At 42.8% G+C, this 25,083-nt stretch overlaps 1 protein-coding gene across 2 annotated transcripts in view; it reads right to left on the bottom strand.

The window, feature by feature from the left end:
• GGA3 (golgi associated, gamma adaptin ear containing, ARF binding protein 3) overlaps positions 1 to 25,083 on the bottom strand; it is a 730,479-nt gene that overhangs the window by 164,741 nt on the left and 540,655 nt on the right. For both annotated transcript variants that reach the window (XM_086930774.1, XM_086930775.1), the window contains one exon: positions 8,616 to 8,870. In XM_086930774.1, the coding sequence (XP_086786900.1) occupies positions 8,616 to 8,870 (255 nt within the window). The remainder of the gene's footprint in view (positions 1 to 8,615; positions 8,871 to 25,083) is intronic.

The following is a 25,083-nucleotide window of genomic DNA, read 5'->3' as shown; positions in this document are numbered from 1 at the left end:
AGGTATATAGATGCATAAAGGAAGTAAGTATAAGTAGATTAAAGATGCGTTCAATAAACTCTGGTTTCAAGTGTTGTGCTTAAAAATGTATTTATTCTTTTTTTTAAATGTTATTATTACTTAACTTCCCCCCTAAACCGATACAAACCTAGCAGCCTGCAACAAAATAAGGAAGTAGTCCATAAATTTACATAATTAAAAAGCAATTAAATAATTAACAATTTATTGTTAATTCTTTATTAGTTAACTTCTCACCCTATACCCCTAAAAACTTAACAGCCCATAAATAATATATAACGAAAACAAGTGTGTCACATATAATTAAACAAAATGTATTAAATAATTCTGAATTATTTATTATCTAATTAACTTTCCATCCTATCCCCTACAAACCCAACAACCCACTATTACATTATAAATGACTATTATCGGGGGCGTGGCTTGGACGCTGCAGCATAATGGCGGATCCTTCGTGAGCTCCGCCTTCCTGCGGACCTCTTATCTGTCTATGAGCCGCATCTACGGTGTCGTCACTTCACGGAGTGACTGAATTCAGCATCAGAAGATGCGGCGCACATTCTGAAGGTGTCTTTGGCATTTTTCTGTGCCAAACGCCTGAATTACGGCTTATTTTGGATTTCTTCACATCGCGGCGCGGCCGCCATTTTGAGCCACCGCGATCGCATCTCCTCAAACGGCGGTAATTTTGAAAGATACTGTGTTATCTCATGGCTCCTACCTATTTGCTCATGATTTGCAATTTTATATTTATTCTTATGGCTTCCTGCACTATTTTTGTGGCAAATGTTCTGCAACTCCTCAACAGTGTTGACCCCGAGTAGCCTCTCACCTCAGGACAGATGTAGTAAGCGGTTTCTTCCTTCTGCTGCGCACATTATTATTGGCAATGTACTTTTTTCAGTATATTTTTGGCAAATTTCTCTACAGAATGCCCTGAGATACCGGCAATCTTCAAATTTCGTCATTTTAATACACGGTTAAGGGAGCCTACTACTACAAATTGAGTTCTTGTTCTTCTATAGCGAGCTGCGTCTGCACGGATTTGAATTTTTTAGCCACCGCATACTTTACTTCCATTGGCATTTCATCTAATGTTGTGGTTGTGTGCCGCCGCTATTTTATAGCAGCTGAGCGCACCCTCTTCAGTACCACGCAGACTTATGCTGTTACTTTTCAGTCATACTTTTTGTGGATGATTCATTGTTTCAACCCTTTGTCTCTGACGTCATATTTTTTCAACTTTTCTTTGACTATTGGGTTGATCATTACTATTAATGCCTTTCCTTGAGGTTTTTTATTTTTGCATTCTGTGAGTTTTTACTCCACGCTTGCATTCCTTTTAGACTTCAACTTCGCTGCCTCAATTTGCTGCATTCTTCACAGACCCCTATTGCTTCCATTATGGCTAATGACTCACACTCTGCCAGGTCCTCTATTACGGGCACGAAACCAAAGCGACAAAAAAAATGATCCACTATCTCCTATTCCTTTCTCTCAGAACCCTATTCTGGACTCCATCATGGAAGAAGTGCGGGGTCTCCAGCCTTTTATGTCAGCAACGAATGAAAAGTTGAAACAAATTGAGGAAAGATAGATTGTTATGGATAGCAAAGTACTGGACTTAGAACAGCGTGTTGGCATCCTACAGGATATCTCCACAAAGATTCCAATATTAGAGGAGGAAATTCATACATTGAAAATCCACACAGAGGATTTGGAAAATCGTAATCGTCGTAATAACCTGCGCCTTTATGGTCTTCCAGAGCATGTTGAGGGCTCTAACATGGTACTCTTTCTTCAAAAATTTCCCCCAGAACTTCTTGGTCTTTCATCTTCAGATACTCCCCTCAATATCCAAAGAGCACATCTCTTGGGTCGTCCTACCTCTAACCCCTCGAAACCATGTGGAATAATTATGTTATTCCTGGAGTTTACTGAATTGATGTCTGTTCTGAAAGCTGTCAAACTCAAACATCATCTTATTTGGTCTGGTCATAATCTCTTCATCTCGCAAGACATCTCCAATGCAACCAACGCTCATTGCAAGGAGTTTCTAGCCCTGCGTCCTCAGATGAGACATCTTGATATTCAATATGGAATACTTCACCCATGTCTTTGCAAAATTACTCATGATGGACACTCACAGTCCTTTGATGATCCTGAGAAATTGAAACTTTTTCTTCAATCTTTTTCTTCCTCTGGAATGGATACTAATGTCTGATTTTCCTGTTTCGCTTCTCTTTTCTCTTCTCTATCATATATAAGCAGCTCATTCGTTTTTTCTTTTTAAACTAATCTTCTTTCCTTGTTTCTTATCCTGATCTCTCCGACATGTATTATCTTTACTTCTTATCTTGTCTTTCTTTTTTCTTTCTTATTTACTATACGTGATTCTTTTTTCTTTTTTACTACGGCTCTCGTTTTTCCAGTTTAATTATTATTCCTCATTAGATCCGCTTCGCTCTCTGTCACCATGCTCTCCCCTCATTGTTTTTTCTTCTCTTTGCAGGTCTAGCTGTTTTGCCCTGATCTGTTTGTTCACTTCCTTCTCTGTATTCTTCCTCTTTTTCTTTCCCTTTTCTCGTCCTCGGTCCTATTCCTCTTTTTATATCTATCTATTCCTTTTCTTTCTATCTGTTCAACAATTTCCTATATCTTTGTTTTCTTTTTACTGTATTCTGACGTTGTGGATGTCTTTGTAATGTGTACTATATGTAATTTTTTTTATTGTGTTCTGTGTTATACCCTCCCATCCCTCCATTATGTGTAAACTTGTTAAGTGGAACGTCAGTGGTCTTGGGAATCCAGTCAAACGACAGAAGGTATTGTCTCATTTATCTAAACTCAATTCACAGATTGCCTTTCCTCAGGAAACTCAGTGTACGGAAGTGGAATCTCTTAAGTTGAAACGGCAATGGGTGGGTCAAGTTGTTTTTTCGCCTGCTTCTAACAAAAAAAGGGGTGTGCGATATTATTCCATAAAGCTTTGGCAGTAAAAATGTTATCCACACAAAATGATGACGATGGGTTATGGCAAGGATTTTGATACAAAAAAAACCAATAGTCTTATTAAATATTTATGGTCCTGTCACACCTGATCCTAAATTTTGGAATGACATTAAAATACTTCTATCTTCAATTGATTGCCCAAATATTATCGTTGCTGGTGATTTCAACCAGTGGTTAGATCCCTTTTCTGACCGGCTATATAATTGTAAATTTCAACCTGATAAAACTCACAAAGCTTTTCAATCTGCGATTGCCTCTCACCCCTTATATGATGTTTGGAAGACATGTAATCCTGATTTACGTGAATTTACTTTTTTTTCTAATGTGCATCACACTCGTTCTAGGATTGATTATATTTTGGTTAGTAAATCCTTACTCCCTTCCATTCAAAACTCTGAAATTGGGCCAATTTTTAATTCGGATCATGCCCCTGTTCATGCTGTCCTGGACTTTTCACTCACTTCCTCTCATTTTAGCCGATGGAAACGTAACACTTTTTTACTATTGGACACGATTTGTATCAAGGAAGCCACCACTTTCACTAATTAATTTTTTCTTATCAATAACCCATTGGATACCTCTGTTTCTACTAATTGGGATGCTTTTAAAGCTTCATTTCGTGTCTTCACTATCTCCTATGTTTTGAAATAGAAGAAATCCACCAAGAAGAAATATGAAGATCAACTATATAAACCTAAACTTGGAACATATGTATTTTACTTCTCGATCACCCTCCGCCCCTCACGATTTGATCAAAGCAAAATCTGAGCTTAATAAATTAGCAACCTTTGAAGCTTGTAATATCTTGCTCAAAATCAAATCTAAATACCATGGAGGTCAGAACAAAGCGGGTAAGATGTTAGCCAATTATTTAAAAATTAAATCGGAGCGTAAAAATATTGGTCCTATCCTTAATGAATCCACTAACAAACTAGTTTTATCTGATGAGGATATTGCTGAGGTATTTCACAAATATTATCAATCCCTTTATTCTGAGGATACTTTTCCCTCCTCCCCAAATTTAAACACATTTTTTTCAGGTCTCCCATCCCCACCTTCTCTTCTTATTGAATTCCTCGAATTAGAAAAAGACATCACTCTCCAAGAGGTAACTAATGCTATTAAATCTTTAAAAAAATCTAAAGCCCCAGGGCCCGATGGTCTTACTGTTGAATTTTACAATACCTTTAACTCCATTTTTGTCCCTTAACTCCTCTCACTTTTTAATTCTTTTATTTCAGAAGCTAAAGCATCCGGATCTTTTTTGGATGCTCTAATTGTCATCATACCTAAACCTGATAAAGACCATTCTTATTGTAAAAGCTATCTGCCTATCTCATTAATTAATTATGACTGTAAAATGTTTGCTAAAATTCTTGCTTCCAGACTCAAAACTATTATTCCTCTCTTGATCAAAACTGATCAAGTTGGTTTTGTGAAGGGCAAGTTGGCATCTGATAACGCTTGGATGTTTGCTAACATCATTTCCTATGGAAAAAAATACAAATCCCCCCTGGCAGCTCTGTCTTTGGATGCTGAAAAAGCTTTTGACCGTATTAATTGGCAGTTCATGTACCATACCCTCCAATGGTTCGGTTTTGGACCTCTTTTTTTTTTTATATATTAAGCTCTTATATTCCTGTCCTCGAGCTAGTATTTTTGTTAACAATCATTTTTCCAAATGTTTTTCTCTTTCCAGAGGTACAAGACAAGGCTGTCCTCTTTCCCCTTTATTATTTATACTCTGTCTTGAACCTTTTTTAGAACGTATTCGTATCAACTCCCAAATTGCTGGTTTTACACATAATTCCGTAGAAATTAAACTTTCTGCTTATGCAGATAATATATTGGTCTATATGTCTAACCCTGTTGAATCTCCCCCTCATTTTATGATTGAAGTCCGATTACACACTAGTATCACTGGTTACAAACTTAATCTTTCTAAAACAGAATTTCTACCCTTAAATTCTATCTGTTATCAATTTATGTTTAGTGATTCTAATTTTGCTTGGTGCCCTTTAAAAATTAAATACCTCGGTATTTGGTTTTCATCATCCTTAACTGATACAATTAAATTCACGTTTCATGCATTGCTTGCCAAGATTCAAACACTACTCCTTACCTGGTCACCATTGTATCTTTCTTGGTGGGGAAGGTTAGATACTATTAAAATGATGATTTTGCCACATGTTTTGTACACACTGTCTATGCTTCCTGTCAAGATTACAAATGTATATTTTTCACAAATTAACTCTATTTGTACAAAATTCCTGTGGAATAATAAACACCCAAGAATTTCCTTAAGTAAACTTATTCGACCTAAAGAAGAAGGTGGTGTGCACTTCCCACATTTTAAAGGCTATCACTCAGCTTTTTTGCTTAGACAATCTTTTTCACTGGCTAATGATTTTATGGATATTCCCATCGAACCCTGGATCCTTTTTGAAAGTTCCTGCTTAAAGACCTTTTCTTTTCATCATGTAGTGTTTATGTCAAACTGTAACTTTTTATCCTCTAATCCTGTTTTAAAACAATCCCAAATTTTATTACATAACACGTTTTTTAAGGATTCTACCCCACTCCAATATTTTTTGTCCTCTACTGTATGGTATAATACATTTCTTAAATATAAAGGCAAATCTTTTTACTACAAGTATTGGAAAGAAAAGGGCATTATTTTTGTGCATCAGCTTCTTCACAATTATTCCATTGTTCCCTTTCATACCTTGCAGATGAATTATCAATTGCCTGACTCTTTTCTTCCTGAATACAATATTATTGTTAATGCCATACAATAATACCTAATCTCTTTCTCTCTTCCTCCTCTCACACGTCTACAACACCACCTACTCCTTTATACTCTTTATTTTCATTTCACGGACCTAAAGCTGCTCTTATATATAAGTTACTGTTATCTGATGTTATTGACAGACCTAAATCCCACATTTACACTGCATGGGAAACTGATGTGTCCGTCTCTTTCCCTATTATAACCTGGGATAAAGTGTGGTCAAAGTTATTTAAAGTTTCTGCTGCTGCTCGTATAACCAAATCTCTGTATTTCATTTACCATAGAGCTCTTATTACTCCAGTTAGTATTTGTAAATTTTCGCCTGGTTCCTCCCCATTATGTTGGTCATGTTCCAATGAAACGGGCACGTTAAAACATTCACTTTATGAATGTTCTAATGTTTTATCCTTCTGGAAATCTGTTTGGAATACTTGCATGTCTATTTTTAAATTTAATATTACTTTATCACTGCAGAATGTTTTTCTAGGTTCTTTGTCACCTGATGTGAATGTTACATCTTCTGTTTCCAAGTTATTTGACCTTTTTATTGCATTAGCTTTCAAAGTTATTTTGTCATCTTGGAAAGATAACTCTAAAATATCTTCACTAACTTGGTGGAACTTTATCTGTGATGAACATAGGATTTCTACTGTTTCCTCCTCTTCTCTCTCTCAAAATATTAAATCTCATCTTCTTTGGCTCCCTTTTACTACATATCTTTCCACTCATTCTTCTATGCACTAAGTCTTCTTTCTCTCTACAATGTTTTTCTCATTTCTTTTTGACGCTTCCCTTTCTTTTCCTTTTTCTGTCTCTTCTTTTTCTTTCTTTTCTTTTCTCTCTACTCTCTTCTGTCTCTTTTCTTCTCTTCTTATAAGGTTGTTCTTTCGCCACATGTTTTTTTGCCTGATTGTTTTATTTTATTATACGGTATATGTTACATTATGTTTTCTTCATCTCTTATGTAAATAAAAACTTCTTAAACAAAAAAAAATGACTTATCGAAATCACAAAAATTACAAGCTATATTTTAAAAACAATTAGATTTATATAAACAATAGTAACACATAAAATGAACATATTAACTAAAACATATTAAAATAGTTTTAAAAAACAATATTTTTAACCACATTCTGGCACATGCATCAAGGTAGGCTTTTGCGATTCCTTCAGTGCGATTATTAAGGAATCGCAATTAAGGAATAGCTACAGCCTATGCATGTAGGAATCGCTATAAAAATAGCAATTCCTAAACATTCCTTAATTGCGAGTCGCAAATTGCGAGTCGCAAATAAGGAATGCAATCTCATTCATTCCTATGTGCCTATAGGCCTCATAGGAATGAATTGGAAATTGCTTGCGCAATTTGCGAGTACCAGTAGGTACTCGCAAATTGATCATGCAATTTCAAGGGTGCAAGGGTGTCAAAATGACACCATGTTTCACCCCTGAAATTGTGATGTGCACCCATGTTGCGCACACGCATGCCCCAAGGCCATGTGTGTGTGTAACCTAAAACTTTAAAAAATGCATTTTAGTGCATTTTTCAAAGTTTTTGCAAATTACAGACAAGTTTGATTTGTCTGTAATTTGTGGTCCCAAATAGCGAAATCGCTATTTGAAAGTGTCTCTAGCATTGCATTTCAGGAATCGCAAATTGCGATTCCTTAAATGCAATCGCAATTTAGGAATTTGCAAATAATTGCAAATTCTTAAATTGCGCATAGGAAACACGTTCATGCATCTCCAAAGGTCAATTTGTAATTGCAAACGGACGATTTTTGCGAATCACACATTTCCGATCGCGAAAACCTTTGATGCATGTGCCCCTATATTAGTAAAAATGACATTAACAATATTAATATTATTTACAACGATATTACCTCAGAAAACGATATTCTTCCCAACTAATATTTAATTTCTGGGTATTTCTCCCATATTTTTAAATCAATATTGTGCCCAAACACCAACGGAAGTGGAACCCAAGACCCAGGTACTAGGGGTTTAGATAGTGCAGAGGACCGATCTGCCCGCAGTAACCGAACTAGAGGCCCCTGCAGGTCTTTGGGACCTAAAGGCATGCAACAGTGAAGTGCAAGATTGCCCAAACGACGCAGCATGACCAATTTAGGGCCTCGGGTACATTGGACTCAACTGAGAATCGGTTCCTCAATAATGAATTTGGGATCAAGATTGAGTGACACCTTAAGGCTCTTGCGATTCTCTTTAGATAGGGAGTAACGGAATGAGGTTGAGTCCTGCTTTACCTTCTTATGTTTTGTTTTCGGTTTGGACTTTGATTTACGGAAAAGTTTTGACAGCGAGGAAGACCCATAGCTGGATCAGCCCAGAGAGAGCTAGTTGTATGTCTTTCGATGTTCGGCGACTTACAGCTTTGCTTCATTGTCGCAGATTTCTTTCAGCACTGAATACATTCATACAATGTGGAGAAAAAAAGACACATAGCTAATCTATACACAGAAGGGAAATACCCAGCTTACCCAACTTGCAAGAGACTTTGCACATACAAGCAAGAAAGAGGCAATTTTTACAAATACCAGAGAAAAAGGCAACTAATCCTTAAAGCAGAATATTATACTCTGCTCACTGACACAGTAATAAAAACAGCCATAAATAGACATTACATCCACACACAACTTACCCTTACACGGAGTAGGACACAAAAATCACAAGAACATTTCAGAGAAAGAACACAGATCGCACACAAACGCACACACGTGCATGTGAACAAAAGCATGTACACCCATATACACTCACACAAAGATGCACTTACCTAAACACAGAAGTTCCTCGTCAAGAAGGGACAAGGAGTTGCTTGGAGATCTACCTTGGCTGGCATTACTCTCTTTCTGACTTGAGAGGCCAGTTCGAGGATGAGCTGTAGCAGCAGGGGGCGGTGGCAGGAAGGGGATCTCTGACTGTAGGGGTGCTGGCAGGACCAGCTGTTCTGGTGGAAGCACGGGCACAGGAGAAACCTCCAATCCCACAAGGTCAATCAAAGCACTTGTTTCATTGGAAGGCTGACAATCTGTAGCACAGGAAGAAGTACATTTAAACTGAATATGTGCTTATTTACGTTGTGATCACAGAAGTGAAATAAGCAGAGATAAGAGATTAACAGAAAAAGATTGAACGTTACCTGTTAAAGCTTCGTTCATAATGGGATATCTGTCATAGATTCACAGCCATGGAGTATATCCCAGTACTCAGCAAGGACAACATATTAAAATATTCTACATCTTTTAAAAGTCTTCTGGCATTAGCAGGACACTCTGTCTATTATAGAATCAAATACAAATTCAGCTTCCAGGGATATAAATCATCCGACTTCACCATTGAATTGGATTTTTGATATCTATTAAACATAGTTCTTGAATTATTTTTTGACCTACTCCCATTCCTGAGATACATTATTAGCATTTAATATTGCATCCCAGTGTCTTCTTACAGAACAGCCAGTTTTGCCATAGTGAAAATAGCCTTGAGATGTTTGTCACTGTAAGGACTTGTTTAACATTAAACTGTTACATGTCCTACATTTGAATACCATGCACCCTGCCTTATGGTCAATAAGGCCTATAGGGGTTACTTATAAATGTTTAAAAGGAAGGTCGGCAACTGGTGGCAGAGCATCGCCTGGAATCGAGGTCAACATGCAATTTAGCATGTGTAAAATGGCGAATGCAGTACACCCCCCTTGACCTTCGATTCACCCATCATACCCCATTGGCCTAAATACCATGGATCTAGGACGAAGAAGGGGTGGGATGTACTGCATTAGCCATTTTACACGAGCTAAATTGCATGTTACATGTTGACCTTGATTCCATGCAATGCTCCGATCTGCCATTTTGTTGTATCGCTCTTCCATTTTGTGCTGCTTTGCCCTGTGGTTACACTTTAGCAGTAACATAAACATGTTTTTCACGTAAACCAGTACGAGCTGGCGTATCTTGTGAGGTTGTTTTGTACCTTGCCCTTCTTTTTGTGCATTCTATGCTTATCTCTAGGACAGAGGGAGGATGCACTGTGCAAGGCTCTCCAAGGCTGGAGACAGGGAAAGGAATATATTTTGCCTCGGCGCACCCAAACAGAATTTGGCCAGGTCTGTTTGGGTGGATCTGACGCAGAGCAGTACGGCCAGCACCTATGATAGATAGATGGGCGAGAACGCCTACTAGAGGCTTCTCGAACGTGTTGATTTACCTATAAAAAGCGGTGTCGGGGGGCTGGAGCTCAGGAACTCAGTCTTGGAGTGGACGCACTCGCGGGATGAAATTGGTGCCCAGAGAGATTACTTCCTGTGCCCCAGTCTCTACAGGGTTCCCGACCTGGTGTTTTCAGTGCTTGGCCAGGGATGTTGAAGACTCCGGTGCAGACGCATCTGGTAAGGTGCTTTGTACATTAACTGTTTATCTATCTATGTACACAGTTTCATATTTATATGTATTACAATATATATATATAGTGTGGTGTATTCATTGTTTATTGCCTTTCACTCGGTGCCTGAAACCATACCAGCTTCAGTGACTTATTGCCCTTGTCTACAATACTAATAAAGTTCATTTTACCTCCAGAGGAGTGTCGGAGTTTCTGTGTAAGTAAGTGGTGTGTGTAAGTTCAGATTACGCAAGTGGGCAGGGCAGTACATTTTGGCGTAGTCAGCAGGATTCGTAAAGAAACGCGGGGAGAAACATGTTTAAAAAGACGAAAGGTGGTTTTGGTTCTTTGGCACCAAGTGAAATCCCTTTAGCCCTCATGCAAATTCCAGGATGGGAGGCGACGCCGTACTCCGCGCTGGCGCATGAATACTCTAAAAGCTTAGGATTAAGCGAGAGCTGGTTTTGCTGTTTGGGGGAAGCAACACCAGAGTATGTTTTAAATTGTTTACAGAAGGTTCCTGTAGAGAAGGGTAAAGAATTATGTACAGTGAGCTGCAGAGGTTGGGCTCTGTTGTATGCATATCGTCAAGTTTTTGACAAATGTTTATCTCTGCAGCGGGAACAGTTGAATTTAGAAAAACAACTTATTGAAGCTAAGAATATTTCTACAATGCTTTCCTGTCAGAGTAAGCTTTTACAGGACAAATTAGAAACAAATCAAACTATAGCTAAAACGGGTTGCTGTCCGTGTCGCTGAATATAGATACAGGAAAAGGAGGGGGAGAGTGAGTAAGAGAAAAGTCCATTTAGCAATTGCCAAAGCAGGCTTAGACTTCGATCCATCCACCTGGGATTCCAACATCTGGTAATCGTCAGAGTTCTCCTCTGAAGGAGAGCAGCCCTTACAGAGAGAAAGACAGGAGGAGGAGGAAATGAACATTAAAAGAGTGGAAGCGCAGCCCATTCTAAAACAGAAACTTCAAACCGTTCCAGTGAACCCGGATGGAGTTATGTTAAATAGTGTGGAGGATTTCACTCAGCAGGAAATCAGTAATATTTTAGAGAGATTCAGACAGAATTCTGGGGAGACGCTATTAACTTGGATGGTGCGCCTCTATGATCACAACGATTCTAAGGTGATGTTAGACAATGGGGATGCTGCCAAATTTTGAACTCTCAGTACGGATCCCACTGTGCAGGGACACTTCCGGACTTACAACGGTAATAACCAAATTACCCTGTTGCAGGTAGCAGCGCATGGGTGTGGTCACAGGTACCCCACAGATTCAGACTGGCCTGGGAATGAAAAACCATGGTTCACCCTAAGAGATGCCATGCAGAGAATTAAGGAGGAGGGGATGAAGCTGGCTATTCTTAAAGGTGAGGCGCAGAATTTGGTGGGTCAGATAATGACTGCGTCGATACGGAACAAAATCAATTGTTTGGCACTACAGGAAACGCACTTAAATAAACAGGAGGGACTAGCTTTGCAGCGGAGGTGGCGGGGGCAGGTGTTCTGTGCCACATACTCTGCTTTTGCACGGGGCACATTGGTCTGGATTAGGGCGGGTGTGCTGCTCCAGAGTACTGGGCAGGTGATTGACCCTGAAGGTAGATACGTTGTAGTGACGAGGCGCTCAGATGGAAGGGACATCGTCCTAGGGAGTATATATGCCCCTAACACGGATCAGGCTTCCTTTTTTGCACTTCTCTCTGGGAAATTAGCACTTTTGTTGACAGGCTCAGTGCTTTTGGGGGGCGACTTCAACTGCATTACTGACGTTTCCCTGGACCGCTCCCACCCTCCCCTCGTGGATTCCCCGGTTCACAGACTGGCTACAGTGCGGCAGGACTGGCAGCAACAATGGAGGTTGACTGATACCTGGAGGGCGCATCACCTGTGTGACAGGGACTATTCTTACTTCTCATCACTACATGACCTGCATGTTCGGTTGGACTCGATCCTCAGCTCCCCAGATGTCTACGGGGAGATGGTACATAGTGAATACTTGGCTAGGACATCGTCTGATCATAATCCACTGTTGGTAACACTGCATTGGCTACGGGATCGCCCTGCTATCCCCACTTGGCGGCTTTGGCCTGCTACATTAGAGGATCCAGTGTTCCGAACAACTATTGGATCAGCCATTGAAAAATATTTTAGGGTTAACTCTAACACGGCGTCTTCTCTGGTGGTTGAATGGGATGTTTTAAGTCGGTAGTTAGGGGGCGCTGCATAGGCGAGGTGAAGAGAGTGCACAAAGTGTTGCTACAAGACGTATTCAAGTAAGAACAGAGGGTACGCGACTCAGAGAACGAGCGCCCGGAATGTCCGGATTGGTGGAAGGGGTTACTTGAGGCTCGAGAAGAACTAGCGGTTCAACTTGAGAGACTGCGCTACTTCGATTATAAGGCCTACACGGATATGGCGCACTCGGAACCCGATAAGGCTGGTGCACTCCTTGCCTGGCTGGCCAATCCGGCACGTAGGGAAACGATGATCTTGGAACTGAGAGGCCAGGGAGAACAGGTGTTCCGCACCCAAAGAGGTATTAATGATCATTTCTTACAGTACTATACCGAGTTGTATCGGAGTAGGCTGGGTCCTGGGCTCCATGAGGATGAGGGATTTCTGCAGAAAGCGGGACTACCGTAGCTTGAAGTCGAGGAAGCTGAAGCTCTCGGTTGGGACAACGAAGCGGGTGAAGTACGCAGCGCCATAAAACATATGGCCAGAAACAAAACGCTGGGTTCCGATGGGCTTCCAGTGGAATTTTACACGGCCTACGCCGATGCTCTGGTGCCCTGCTTGGTGGTGCTCTACAACAGGGTGAGACATGAGGACGCCCTCCCTGCCTCCACGAGTGAAGCCCTCATAGTTCCCCTTCTCAAGCCAGGCAAACCTATTTGGGATCGTTCCTCGTACAGGCCCTTCGAGATGCTTAACCTAGACTATAAGATCTTAAGCAGAATACTGGCCAGTAGTTTGATGCCCCATATGACGAAGCTGATCTATAAGGATCAAGCCGGATTTATACCATCCCGAAATACCGCGATGAATGTTCACAGACTCATGCATATTTTGGGGTTCGACACCTTTGATAAGGAAGAGGCGTGTATTTTTGCGGTCAATATTGAAAAGGCCTTTGCTAGTCTGTAGTGGGCCTACCTTTTTAATGTTTTGCAGGAATTTGGCTTAGGAGAACATTTTATACGGTGGACGGCGTTGCTTTATAGTGCTTCTACTGCCAGGGTGAGGACAGGGGGCCTGGTTTCTGCTGCTTGTACAGTGGCTAGGGTACGAGGCAGGGTTGCCCGATGTCCCCTTTATTATTCGCTCTGGCGATGAAGCCCATGGCTGCGCACGCCAGGACAGGACAGTACTACTCTTGGCTCTTGGCGGAGGGGCAAATGCAGCATATAGCGTTGTATTCGGATGATCTTCTCATGTTCCTGCCGGACTCCGAGGGCACCCTTCGATTAGCGAGGGACTTGCTGCAGACCTTGGGGAGGGTGGCAGTACTCCGGGTGAACTGGACCAAGTCGTGTTTGTTTACCCCCCGGTCGGACAGGATAGGCCAACAGAGGGCGGGGACGTTCCATGGGAATGTTGTTGTTTGCCATACTTGTGGACTCGGATTTATCATGCTCATGACGACCTTTTGGAGGGCAATGTGGGGTGGGCAGTGCTTAAAGCAATCAGTTAGGCAATCATCGCGCTCATGCGCAATACACACTGTTTTGTGAGGGTTGTTGGAATGTTAAAAGAGGGTACCAAAAGGTGGGAACCATGCAGTCATGTCTGATGTTGGGGGATATGGTGTGGTTGGGAGAGGGGGATTAACATATTGGCAGTCATTCTTTAGAAGCAGCCCAGGTGGCATTACCATGAAACAACCTGAGTAACAACACAGACACTGTAACTCCAGTCCCACCCTATGAGCATGGGTAAAGAGCATTACACAGTGCCTGGACAGGGCGGTGCCTCAATAAACTTTTTAACATGGAATGTCGAGGCCTAAATAACCAGTGGAAAATTTGCAAGGGGGTTTTATACGTACAGAGGCATCACAGAGATGTAGCCGTCATGTAGGAAACACACCTGGCACCCCATAAGGGATTATTATCATGAAGAAGAATGAAAGGTACTTGTATAGCAGCTGGATTCATAACACATGCACGCAGGCTTTTAGTATGGGTGCGTCATGGCGAAAATATAAAAAGTTTACACAATTGATGTTGAAGATATATAGTAGTTTGCTGCTGGAGTGACAACTTCGATGTGTGTCTGGTGGGGTTATATGGACCAAATTATAATGACCCTCAATTTTATCGATCCTTACACGATAAGCTTGCCATGTACAAGAAGATGCCAACACTTTGGGGAGGCAATTTTAATTGTGTGCAATCCCCAGAGCTTGACAGATCAAAGGGACCCCTACGGAAACCTTCATCAGCTGCCAAAGCCATAGCGGCAATAACGGAAGCCGAAAGATTGGTAGATGCATGGCGTAGCCGCGCACCACAGGGAAGGGAGTATACACACTACTAATCCGTGCACAACATACACACACGCACAGATTACTGGTTTGCCTCCCGAGACTTAGTACCTTTCATAACAGAATGTGAGCATCTACCACGCACATACTCGGATCACTCCCTAGTAAGATTGAAAGTGAAAATAGACGATATGCAGCCCGGGGTTAGTAAGTGGCGTATTCCACAGTACTCGCTACTAGATGCAGTGTTCAGAGAGGAGCTCTCGCAAGAGATAGACCACTACTTCAATACCAATTTAGGTAGCGTCCCCAAAATGACTACTATTTGGGAAGTGTTTAAGGCCTATATCCGAGGTGTAGTTATATTAAAACATGCAGGTGTGCTTCGCTCCATCAGGGGTAGTTTATAGAAATTGGAGACTGAGTTAGCAGAGCTCGAGCGCAGGTCACTTGAAGAATAATTCCTGAGGTTTTAGCCCAGATCAAGGAAAGGATAAACAAATTCAACAACGCAGCTCAAACTGAAGTGACTCACCTAGGACAATATGCCACCGCAAGAAGTGTACGGGGATTGGGAAAGACCTAGTGCCACGCTAGTTGCGCTGACCAGGCCTGTAAGAGGGGCGAATTAAGTGTTAGAGTTGCAGGATCAAAACGGAGCACTGATAAGCGGTGCGTCTCAGATAGTTGACAGATTTTGAAATTACTATACACATCTCTATACCTCACACCCATCAAGTGTAGAGGAATCAGCTGAAGACTATTTAGTGCATATAGCAATGAAGTGGCTGACTAACTCCTACAGGGAGCGACTGATTGCGCCACTACACCCAACCAAAATGACTGCAGCTCTAAAGGACATGCCCAATCATAAAGCCCCCGGTTCCGATGGCTTACCAGTAGCCTTTTACAAGGCCTATCAGGATCAACTGATTCCGCACCTGGTTAATCTCTTCGAAGAAATGACTACAGACGAGGTGATGCCCACCACCATGCGAGAAGCTCCCCTGATTACTTTGCTAAAGCCTGGTAAACCTCCAGAGTACTGCTCCACATGTAGACCACTGTCCTTGCTCAATACAGATACTAAACTGTTTGCCCAAATCTTGGTGAACAGACTCGCCCCCTTACTTCTGATAGTGGTGTTCTCTGAGCAGTCCGGGTTTGTACCTAGTCTATCACTCACTAGTAGTTTACCCACACTGTTCTACACCATCAAGCGTTTTGATCAGATTGTGCGCGCTGCAGAGATCTTGCTATATGCCGAAAAAGCTGTTGACTCGGTGGAGTGAAGCTTTTAATGGCTGTGCTGAGGCGAGTGGGGGTAGGATAGGTGTTCATTAAATTGGTTAAAGTCCTATACGCGCATCCCACAGTGTGGGTTAGCGTGAACGGTCTTCTATCTGCCCCAATAACAATTACTAGAGGCACCAGACAAGGATACCCACTCTCTTCCCTACTATATGCACTGACGGCGAAGCCATTGGCTTGTGTCCCCAGCGAGAATACCATGGTCATGTTATGTTATTGTTTTCTTGTAAAGCGCTAACAATCATCCTGCGTAGGATAGCACGGCGCTGTAGCAGCTATTATGAGTGATGGTTTATCATGGGTAGTATCATTTTAGTATGGTTTAGGGAACAGGCACGTTTTCAGATGTTTTCTAAATGCCGGTGGCAGTCCATAAGCCTAAGAGCCACGGGCAGTTCGTTCCATTTGGTTGCAGCTATGTGGGAGAAGGCACGCTCTCCCATCCTGGCTTTCTTCACTCAAGTAGTTACTGCTCTAGCCGTGAATTGGGAGCGGAGATTTCTAGTTGGTGCATAGAATTGAATCCTATTTTTAAGGATAAGAGGGCCTGTGTTGTGAAGTGCTCTGTGTGTATACACATCATTTTGAAGGTTGCTCTCTGCCTCATTGGCAACCAGTGAAGCTCTCGTAGGCAGCTCTTGGCTGAGTCAAACTTTCTTTTCTTGCATATCGCCTTGGCCGCCGCGTTCTGCACTAATTGTAATTTGGTGAAGAGTAATTCTGCCATGCCTACGAACAGGGAATTTCCGTAGTCCAGCCTGCTCATCAATAATGACTGGACCAGGATCCTTCTACACTCCATGGGAATCCAGGGAAAGACTCTTCTGAGCATCTTTTGGTATGGCAAAACCTTTGCCACATATTGTAGCTACATGAGATTTCATAGACAGTGTGGTGTCAATCATTACTCCCAAATTCCTTGCTGTTGGTGTCGGAATTGGGGGGGTGCCCAGGGATACTGGCCACCAGCTGTTCCACAGTTGAGTGTGTCCACCGAACAACAATATCTCTGGATTGTTGATATCCAAACCTGCCTTTTTTAGAAGAGGGGTGACTATAGCGCTCTTCCAGCTAGTTGGGAATTCCGCAGTTTCTAGCGAGTGGTTCAGCACTTGGGCTACCGCTGAGCAAATTATGGGGGTGAGTTGCGAAAAATGTGGTGGGGACATGGGTCCAATGGGGAGCCTGATTTAATTTCTAGCATAACTTTACCCACTTCTTCTTGCGAAAATGGGCCAAAGCTGGAGCAGCTAATCGGAGGGATGAGTAGCTCATGGGCTTCTTAACCATCCGGTTTGGAGTTGGACAATGACAAATAGATTGTGTCATTCATTTTATCGCAGCCTACTTGTGATGGAGTCAGATTTAATGAAAGGCTGGTGGGACTGCACAGTTCTCTAACTAATTTAAAAAAGTTCTTCAGAAGAGTTTTTATTTTCTATTATTCTGCAAGAAAAGTAATCCTTCTTCGCTTTCCTAATGGCTTTGGTGTATAGTGTGAGTACTTTCTTATATGCCAGTCTGGTGTCTTGAGTTCTTGTTAGTCTCCATTTGTGTTCAAGCGATGTGCATTTCCTTTTTAATGCCGTTAGTTCTGGCCCATACCAGTTTTCTGACGTAGTACGCCTGGGTTTAATATTAGAGCGAAGCACTGAACAATGTTCCAGTGCTTTCGTAATATGGTTCTGGAGATAGTCTATTTCTTCGTTGATGTCACTTTTTACTGCTTGGGAGAAGGTGAAATGTTGCTGAAAGGCTTCTACTGTAAAATGTTTCCAACTCCTATTTTGTGTCGCTGCCGGGTTAAAAGGTCTGGTGTTTTTAACCGGTAGATGGATATTTAACTCAATCAAGGAGTGATCTGTCCAGGTCAATGGTTTAATCCCTTTAATGAGAATAGAACTTATATTGGAGAACATCAGATCGAAGATATGTCCAGCCTTGTGTGTTGGTTGTTCGATTCTCTGGGACAGCTGTAGAATTTCCATATTCTCTACTAACTGTTTTGCTAGGGGATTAGTACTATCATCATAGTGAATGTTGAAGTCCCCTAGGAGCAAGATATTTTTGTTATGCAAAGAAAAGTTCCACAGCGGATCTTACAGTAAGCACCTCTACTTTCCAATTTCCCTCTTATGTCCAATTTGAGCTGTTATGCTGAATGCTGTGCTGATAACCTCCAGGACCTGCTGCGGTTTTGGTCCTACTGGAATTCCAGACAAAGATTTATGAAACCAAACGGAGGCAGCACCAAGGATGAAGTAGCCAGGACAATGTAGTATCGAATCCGTCATGGGGACACCGTACTGATAGGAGGCTCTTGAGCAAGTTTGGTGGCAGCTTATTATGGTCTGCACACACACTGTTCTTTGGATGCCAGAAATTGTACACTAACTTTGGAACATCATTGTCTTGGACCACTTGTGTCTTTTATATATAAAAACCCTGACGTGGATATAATACTATCAGGATAACGGATTTTTGATATAGGCATCTGTACTGGTCTAACGATCCCATTGACGTCATTTCTCATCAATTCAAGTTCTGATCAATACTCTCGCCCTGACGAAGCTCCCATGGTTGGGGAGCGAAACGCGTTGGCTGTCCTGTATATGAGAAAAATAAAAGAATTTATTTTTGATACTACATTGTCCTGGCTACTTCATCCTTGGTGCTGCCTCCGTTTGGTTTCATATATTTTTGTTATGCAGACAGACCGGCATGATTTGCGCCAGAAGCTGCGTACTAAAGTCAGATGTGCAACCTGGTAGATTATAGATAATAACACCACCGAGAAGAATATTGGTATTTATGGACACTGAAAAAGCCATAGCTTCATAGCTGCTAGTCTGTGTGATCATCTCTTGTCTGCAAGTGAAGGAGTCTTTAAACAACAAAGCTACTCCACCTCCCTTTTTTTTCTCACTGTTCAGATTGAGGATTTTATACTCAGCAGGGAGAGCCGTCGCAATGTCCGGGGTGCTGTGCTTATGAAGCCACGTCTCAGTAATGAAGGCTAGATCCGGTTTATCAGTATACAGAATATCCCAAATTTCGATTGCAAGCTTTGGGACGGATCTTGCATTGAGATAAATACACCTTAGTGCAAAATCTGGGGTAATGGCATTAACAGGACGGCACCAGGGGTCGCTCTCCCATTTACAGTTCCGGCAACTGACTGGCCCCATAGTATTCAAGGGTTCCAATTGTACACATGAGGTTTGGTGAGTTGTGCCTATGATGTTAAGCTTCCTAAGCTCACTACTTGAATATGTAGTGGCATTTGTTGATAGAATTGAATTTTGGCAAGTCAATTGTACAGGGGTTATGGCCCCTGGTCCCGGCCTGTCGCGGACGGGCACAGACGGGCTTGCCTTTGGCGCGCCTTCTGCGCGCCCGCTGCACCCGTCCGCTGCGCTTCCGGGATGTTGGCTCCATTTTGTAGTGGCGAGGGCGGGAGGGGCCGAGCACTAGTCTGCTCGCCCTGCTCCTCACCCAAGATGGCGGGACCCCAAGCAGCACCTACTCGGCTGCTGTGGGGGTGGTCTAGGGATAATTCCGAGCCGAGTTTGCCAGTTCAACTCTGCATCGGTGCGCAAACAGGGGAGGACACACCGCTATGGCTCCGTGCAAATTCAGTATCGAGGTGAGCAGTAAATACGTGAATTGTTAGCACAGTGAGCTCAAAATACAATTTTAAAAGTAAGGCGATAAAATTGCGCAATGAGTAAAATCCAGATACAATTTTAAAAGCAACAGTAAATTTAAGCAGCAGTTTTCCTTACTAGTCGGCTTCCGCCTCAGGACGCTTAGTAAAACACACCACACACAATAGTAGTCATCGGGGGTGTGAAAGAAGGGCTTTTGTAGCGGCGAGGGCGGGAAGGCGGGAGGGGCCGAGCACTAGTCTGCTCGCCCTGCTCCTGCTCCTCACCCGAGATGGCGGGACCCCAAGCAGCACCTACTCGGCTGCTGTGGGGGTGGTCTAGGGATAATTCCGAGCCGAGTTTGCCAGTTCAACTCTGCATCGGTGTGCAAACAGGGGAGGACACACCGCTATGGCCCCGTGCAAATTCAGTATCGAGGTGAGCAGTAAATACGTGAATTGTCAGCACAGTGAGCTCAAAATACAATTTTAAAAGTAAGGCGATAAAATTGCGCAATGAGTAAAATCCAGATACAATTTTAAAAGCAACAGTAAATTTAAGCAGCAGTTTTCCTTACTAGTCCCGGTTTCCGCCTCAGGACGCTTAGTAAAACACACCACACACAATAGTAGTCATCGGGGGTGTGAAAGAAGGGCTTTTGTAGCAGCGAGGGCGGGAGGGGCCGAGCACCAGTCTGCTCACCCTGCTCCTCACCCAAGATGGCGGGACCCCAAGCAGCACCTACTCGGCTGCTGTGGGGGTGGTCTAGGGATAATTCCGAGCCGAGTTTGCCAGTTCAACTCTGCATCGGTGCGCAAACAGGGGAGGACACACCGCTATGGCTCCGTGCAAATTCAGTATCGAGGTGAGCAGTAAATACGTGAATTGTTAGCACAGTGAGCTCAAAATACAATTTTAAAAGTAAGGCGATAAAATTGCGCAATGAGTAAAATCCAGATACAATTTTAAAAGCAACAGTAAATTTAAGCAGCAGTTTTCCTTACTAGTCCCGGCTTCCGCCTCAGGACGCTTAGTAGAACACACCACACACAATAGTAGTCATCGAGGGTGTGAAAGAAGGGCTTTTGTAGCGGCGAGGGCGGGAGGGCGGGAGGGGCCGAGCACTAGTCTGGTCGCCCTGCTCCTGCTCCTCACCCAAGATGGCGGGACCCCAAGCAGCACCTACTCGGCTGCTGTGGGGGTGGTCTAGGGATAATTCCGAGCTTGCCAGTTCAACTCTGCATCGGTGCGCAAGCAGGGGAGGACACACTGCTATGGCCCCATGCAAATTCAGTATCGAGGTGAGCAGTAAATACGTGAATTGTTAGCACAGTGAGCTCAAAATACAAATCCGCATCACGGAATATGATTTCCACAGTACAAATGAATAATAACCGCATATGCTGCGGATATTTTATTGTATATACACAACCCAGAGAATAACCTAACGCCCGCGTTGCAAGAGGTGGAACGATTCGGGCACCACTTGGACCATCGTATACATTGGATCAAGTCACTTATATTTTCACTACCTGCTAATACTATCCCCTCCCAGATGGATTATCCCATACATGGACCACGGATCCAACACGCTATTTTGGGGTTCAAATACACACTGATACCGAAGTAGTAGTCTGGGAAAACTATGTCCGTGCTGTACAGAACTCTCAGAGACCACTGAGAAGTGGATAGGTCAGCCACTATGGTTGCTAGGGATTATTTCACTCAGGTCAGGTCAAAGATACTTTATTCGGGCACTAAAAGCCATAAAACCGGACATTTAAAACATTAAAAAAAATTACAATAGCTTAAAAAGATTTCACATGTACATTTAAAAATCCGAATCGCCCAGGTGAATACAGGTAGGACTAGTTATACAGACAAATAAAATGAAAAACTCATTATTAAGAACGAACGCAGAGTGCCATGATAGAAATAAAATTCAACAGGTAAAGTGCAAAAGTAAACGGGCTGGATAGTTACCGTAATGGGCATGGAATGGAATATATGATCCCCAGTAGAGTCTACGCATGAATTTGATTTCTGTCCCCTGAATGTCCCTCACATCTTTGTATCCCCATTCTTCACACCTGTAAGTGGCCATAGGGATACATTTTTCTCAACACATCTTGAGCAGGGGGGAATGGGCTTTGACCCCAGCCTTTTTACAAAGTCTGTAGTATCCCCTGCTGCTATTGCCAAGACATTCTTTTTATGTAATCTTTGCGCAGCCCAGGTCCCTCGGTCATCGAACAACACCCCCAGATAACAAGGGCATCCCACCGTCACTAATAACAGTCATAATATCACTCCATTCAGAAACCTGAGTACGGATAAAAACAGGTCTCACATTTCTGTTGGCGAAAATCGAGACGCTCAAAGGTTTGAAACAAGGCTGTGAACTCGCCCCCCTCCTCTTTAATCTGTATACAGTGGACCTGGGAAACATGCTAGCCAACAACAGCCTGGCTCCTCCTCGACTAAGTAACCAACCTTTACACATTATGCAGTACGCCGATGACATGGTCATCATGGACCACACTGAAGTGGGCCTCCAACGTGCCTTGAGCAGCTTACACAAATATAGCAAACCGAACCATCTCATTAGTAACTCAAATATGACCAAGATCTTGGTAGTAGGTCGGCAAAAGCATACCAAAAAAAAGATTACATGCACTATTGGATCTAGGAAAATTAACTGTGTGCAGAAATACAAGTACTTGGGGGTTTGGTTCACAGAAACTGCAAGTCCCATCGCCCACAAAAAAGATTTGGCTCACAAATCTGCAGCTCTCACGTATGGTTTAATAAAACTGAACAAAAAGTTCACAAGTCCCTCAGCAGAGAGCATAAGGAAAGTTACCCAAGCTGCACTTCTTCCAGCACTTGTGTATGTGCATCAAGCATTTCCGGCGCCTGCTCAGAAAGCATGGAGCGGGCCCAATGCATGGCCTACAAAAAAATCTTTCAACTGCCAAAACACATCTCCAGGGCAAGACTGAGGTTGGATCATGGTCTAGTCAAACCCTCACTCACCCTTGAGGGCGACTACTTGAAACACTATATTCGAATCTTAAAAACGCTGGGGGAATCTCTAAACAGCTGCCTCAGGGATACATTCGAAAAACTCGGCTCACCATGGAACACTCAACTCAGGCTTCTATAGATAAAAATGAACCAGCACTCGCCCTGGCTCATATCTCATACACCGCATGGAAAACGTGAATTAACAAGCAAGTCCAACTAGTCTCATTTCAGCAAGACTGGGCAACACTAAAAACTTCAGCTTTCCTTATCCCGCTGAATGACTCATATACAGTAAACAAACCGCAGGCTTACCTTATGGCCGCGCTGAACCCCATAGTCAGAAGAGAGATCATGTACATGCGGATGCTGGCATTGCCAATCACTGATGTTAGCCAAGCTTGGGCATACCAAAGCACAGGAGGGCATGCCGCCTGTGCAACTACAAGTGAGAGTCTTGGCTACACCTATTGTGCTGCTGCCTCGCCCTAACAACCAAAAGGAGAATAGACAATTATACTAAGTAAAAAAGCAAACACCTGCCCCAAGGCCTCTGCCATATGCTTCACACAAAGAGAACCCAACATTTTGGCCTGGTGTGGAAGACTTTCACACACTAGACAAGCCATATATCCTTGCCCTGCAACTGCACCTTGCCCTCAAACAGTCCAAACACTGATCCTGGATTACTTCAAACAAAGATCCTCGAAAGAGAACAGACCAAGCCTAGAAAGCAGAAATCGAGTCTAAAGCTCCCTCTCACCTTACTGGCCGCACCCACCAAAAAACTCTAAACGAGTCCACGGGGCTGCATCCCTAGATGGCTCTTATAAGTTGTACGGGATCATACACAAATTTGGCTTACCAGGTCACAAATAATAGCACTTTACACAAGAAATAATTCAAAACGAGAGGTACGGCATTAAAAGCAGCCCTGGAACCCCGACCATTCTGGGTGGCGATAATTTCCTATGGGAGTGGCCACAGTGTTATGGTGAAACCCAAATTTGAACACATGACCTGAGAGAATTGCTGGCACTTAAGAACTGTATTTTATCAACTTTTTTATTCTATTAGGAAAATGTTTTTTCCCTTTTAATCTGTAATGCAATGGTTTTAGTTAACTTATGCAAATAAACATATGCATTCATTCATTCTCCCCCAGATAAGGGAAGGTTAACACTTGTTAATTCTGCCCTCCTGCAAAAGAACTTGCACCTAGCAGCCTTCTGGGTACCTCACATCAAGGTGTGGGATTTTGAAAAGTTAGTGGCTAGATCAAGTGAGTCCATAAAATCTATAAAAACATTTAAAAGATTTTGGAGGCCTACAACAGTTCTGGCAAACAACACTGCGTCGTCTGCATACATGACTTCAGAGATCATTTGAGAACAAGCTCTCGGAATGTCTTTACAGCTAGATATGAGGTGGTCCCCTATCTAATGCTGTAAAGGGAGAACAGCAGGGTAGCCAAAATTCACCACTGCCAGACCACTCTCTTGACCTCCTAAGAGTTCGTCACGCCGCCATCCTCATTAAATCTCACCACAGCAGAAGTGTTATTCTGGGCGGTGAGCAGAAAGGCCACCGCCTTTCTGGTTGACTGAATCTGTCCAGACCCAGATTCAGTCAACCACAGTTTGGATCCATTTACACGGTTGAGCGCCGTCGTTATGTCCATAAAAGCCATATGCATGGTACCCTTCTTAGCAATTGTGTAGTTCCCGACCACCAGGTGCAGGTTAATACATTGATAAAGCGTCCCTTTGTTTTGCCTAAGACCATACTGTAGGTCAGAAATGCCATTAAAATTATCTAGCCACAGTGATAGTCGATCCAAAATTACTTTCCCCATGATTTTGGCAGTCTTGTCTAAAAGCGAAATAGATTGATAACATGCAGGATCATCCCTTTAGCCCTTTTTAGGTCAAAGCCTGCGTTGCACGCATGCGCTGCTGCAGGCAAAGAGATATTGTGAGCAGGGGATTTCAGTACGGCGTGAAGCCACGCACCTTTTTTCCATTGGCAGGCCTCTTGAAACGGAGGCCTGCCATTGGCAAAAGCTCCTGTTTAGCAGATTTGTCTGCTCTGGATACCGCCTCTCGAGGACTCCATGACCTGCCTTACGGTAGCACGACAATATTTTTAGAAATATTGCCTTGGCAACCATGAGGCAGGTCAGGGAGTCCTGGAGGGGCGGGATTCAGTATCCTGTTTCCGCCCCGTTTTTTGTTTTTTTTGTTTCGTTTGTGCCGTCATTCCTGAGCGTTCCTCGGTGGTGGAGGAGGTAGGGGACAAACGGTGCTTGTGTTACTTTGTACAGTAGGTGGTGCTCTGATACTAAACACTAAAAATCCGTTAAAAAGGTTGCGCTTGTT

The sequence above is a fragment of the Lissotriton vulgaris genome, chromosome 7, assembly GCF_964263255.1.
Source record: "Lissotriton vulgaris chromosome 7, aLisVul1.2, whole genome shotgun sequence".
NCBI classification, from domain to species: domain Eukaryota; kingdom Metazoa; phylum Chordata; class Amphibia; order Caudata; family Salamandridae; genus Lissotriton; species Lissotriton vulgaris.
This window is presented reverse-complemented; position numbering and strand designations above follow the sequence as displayed.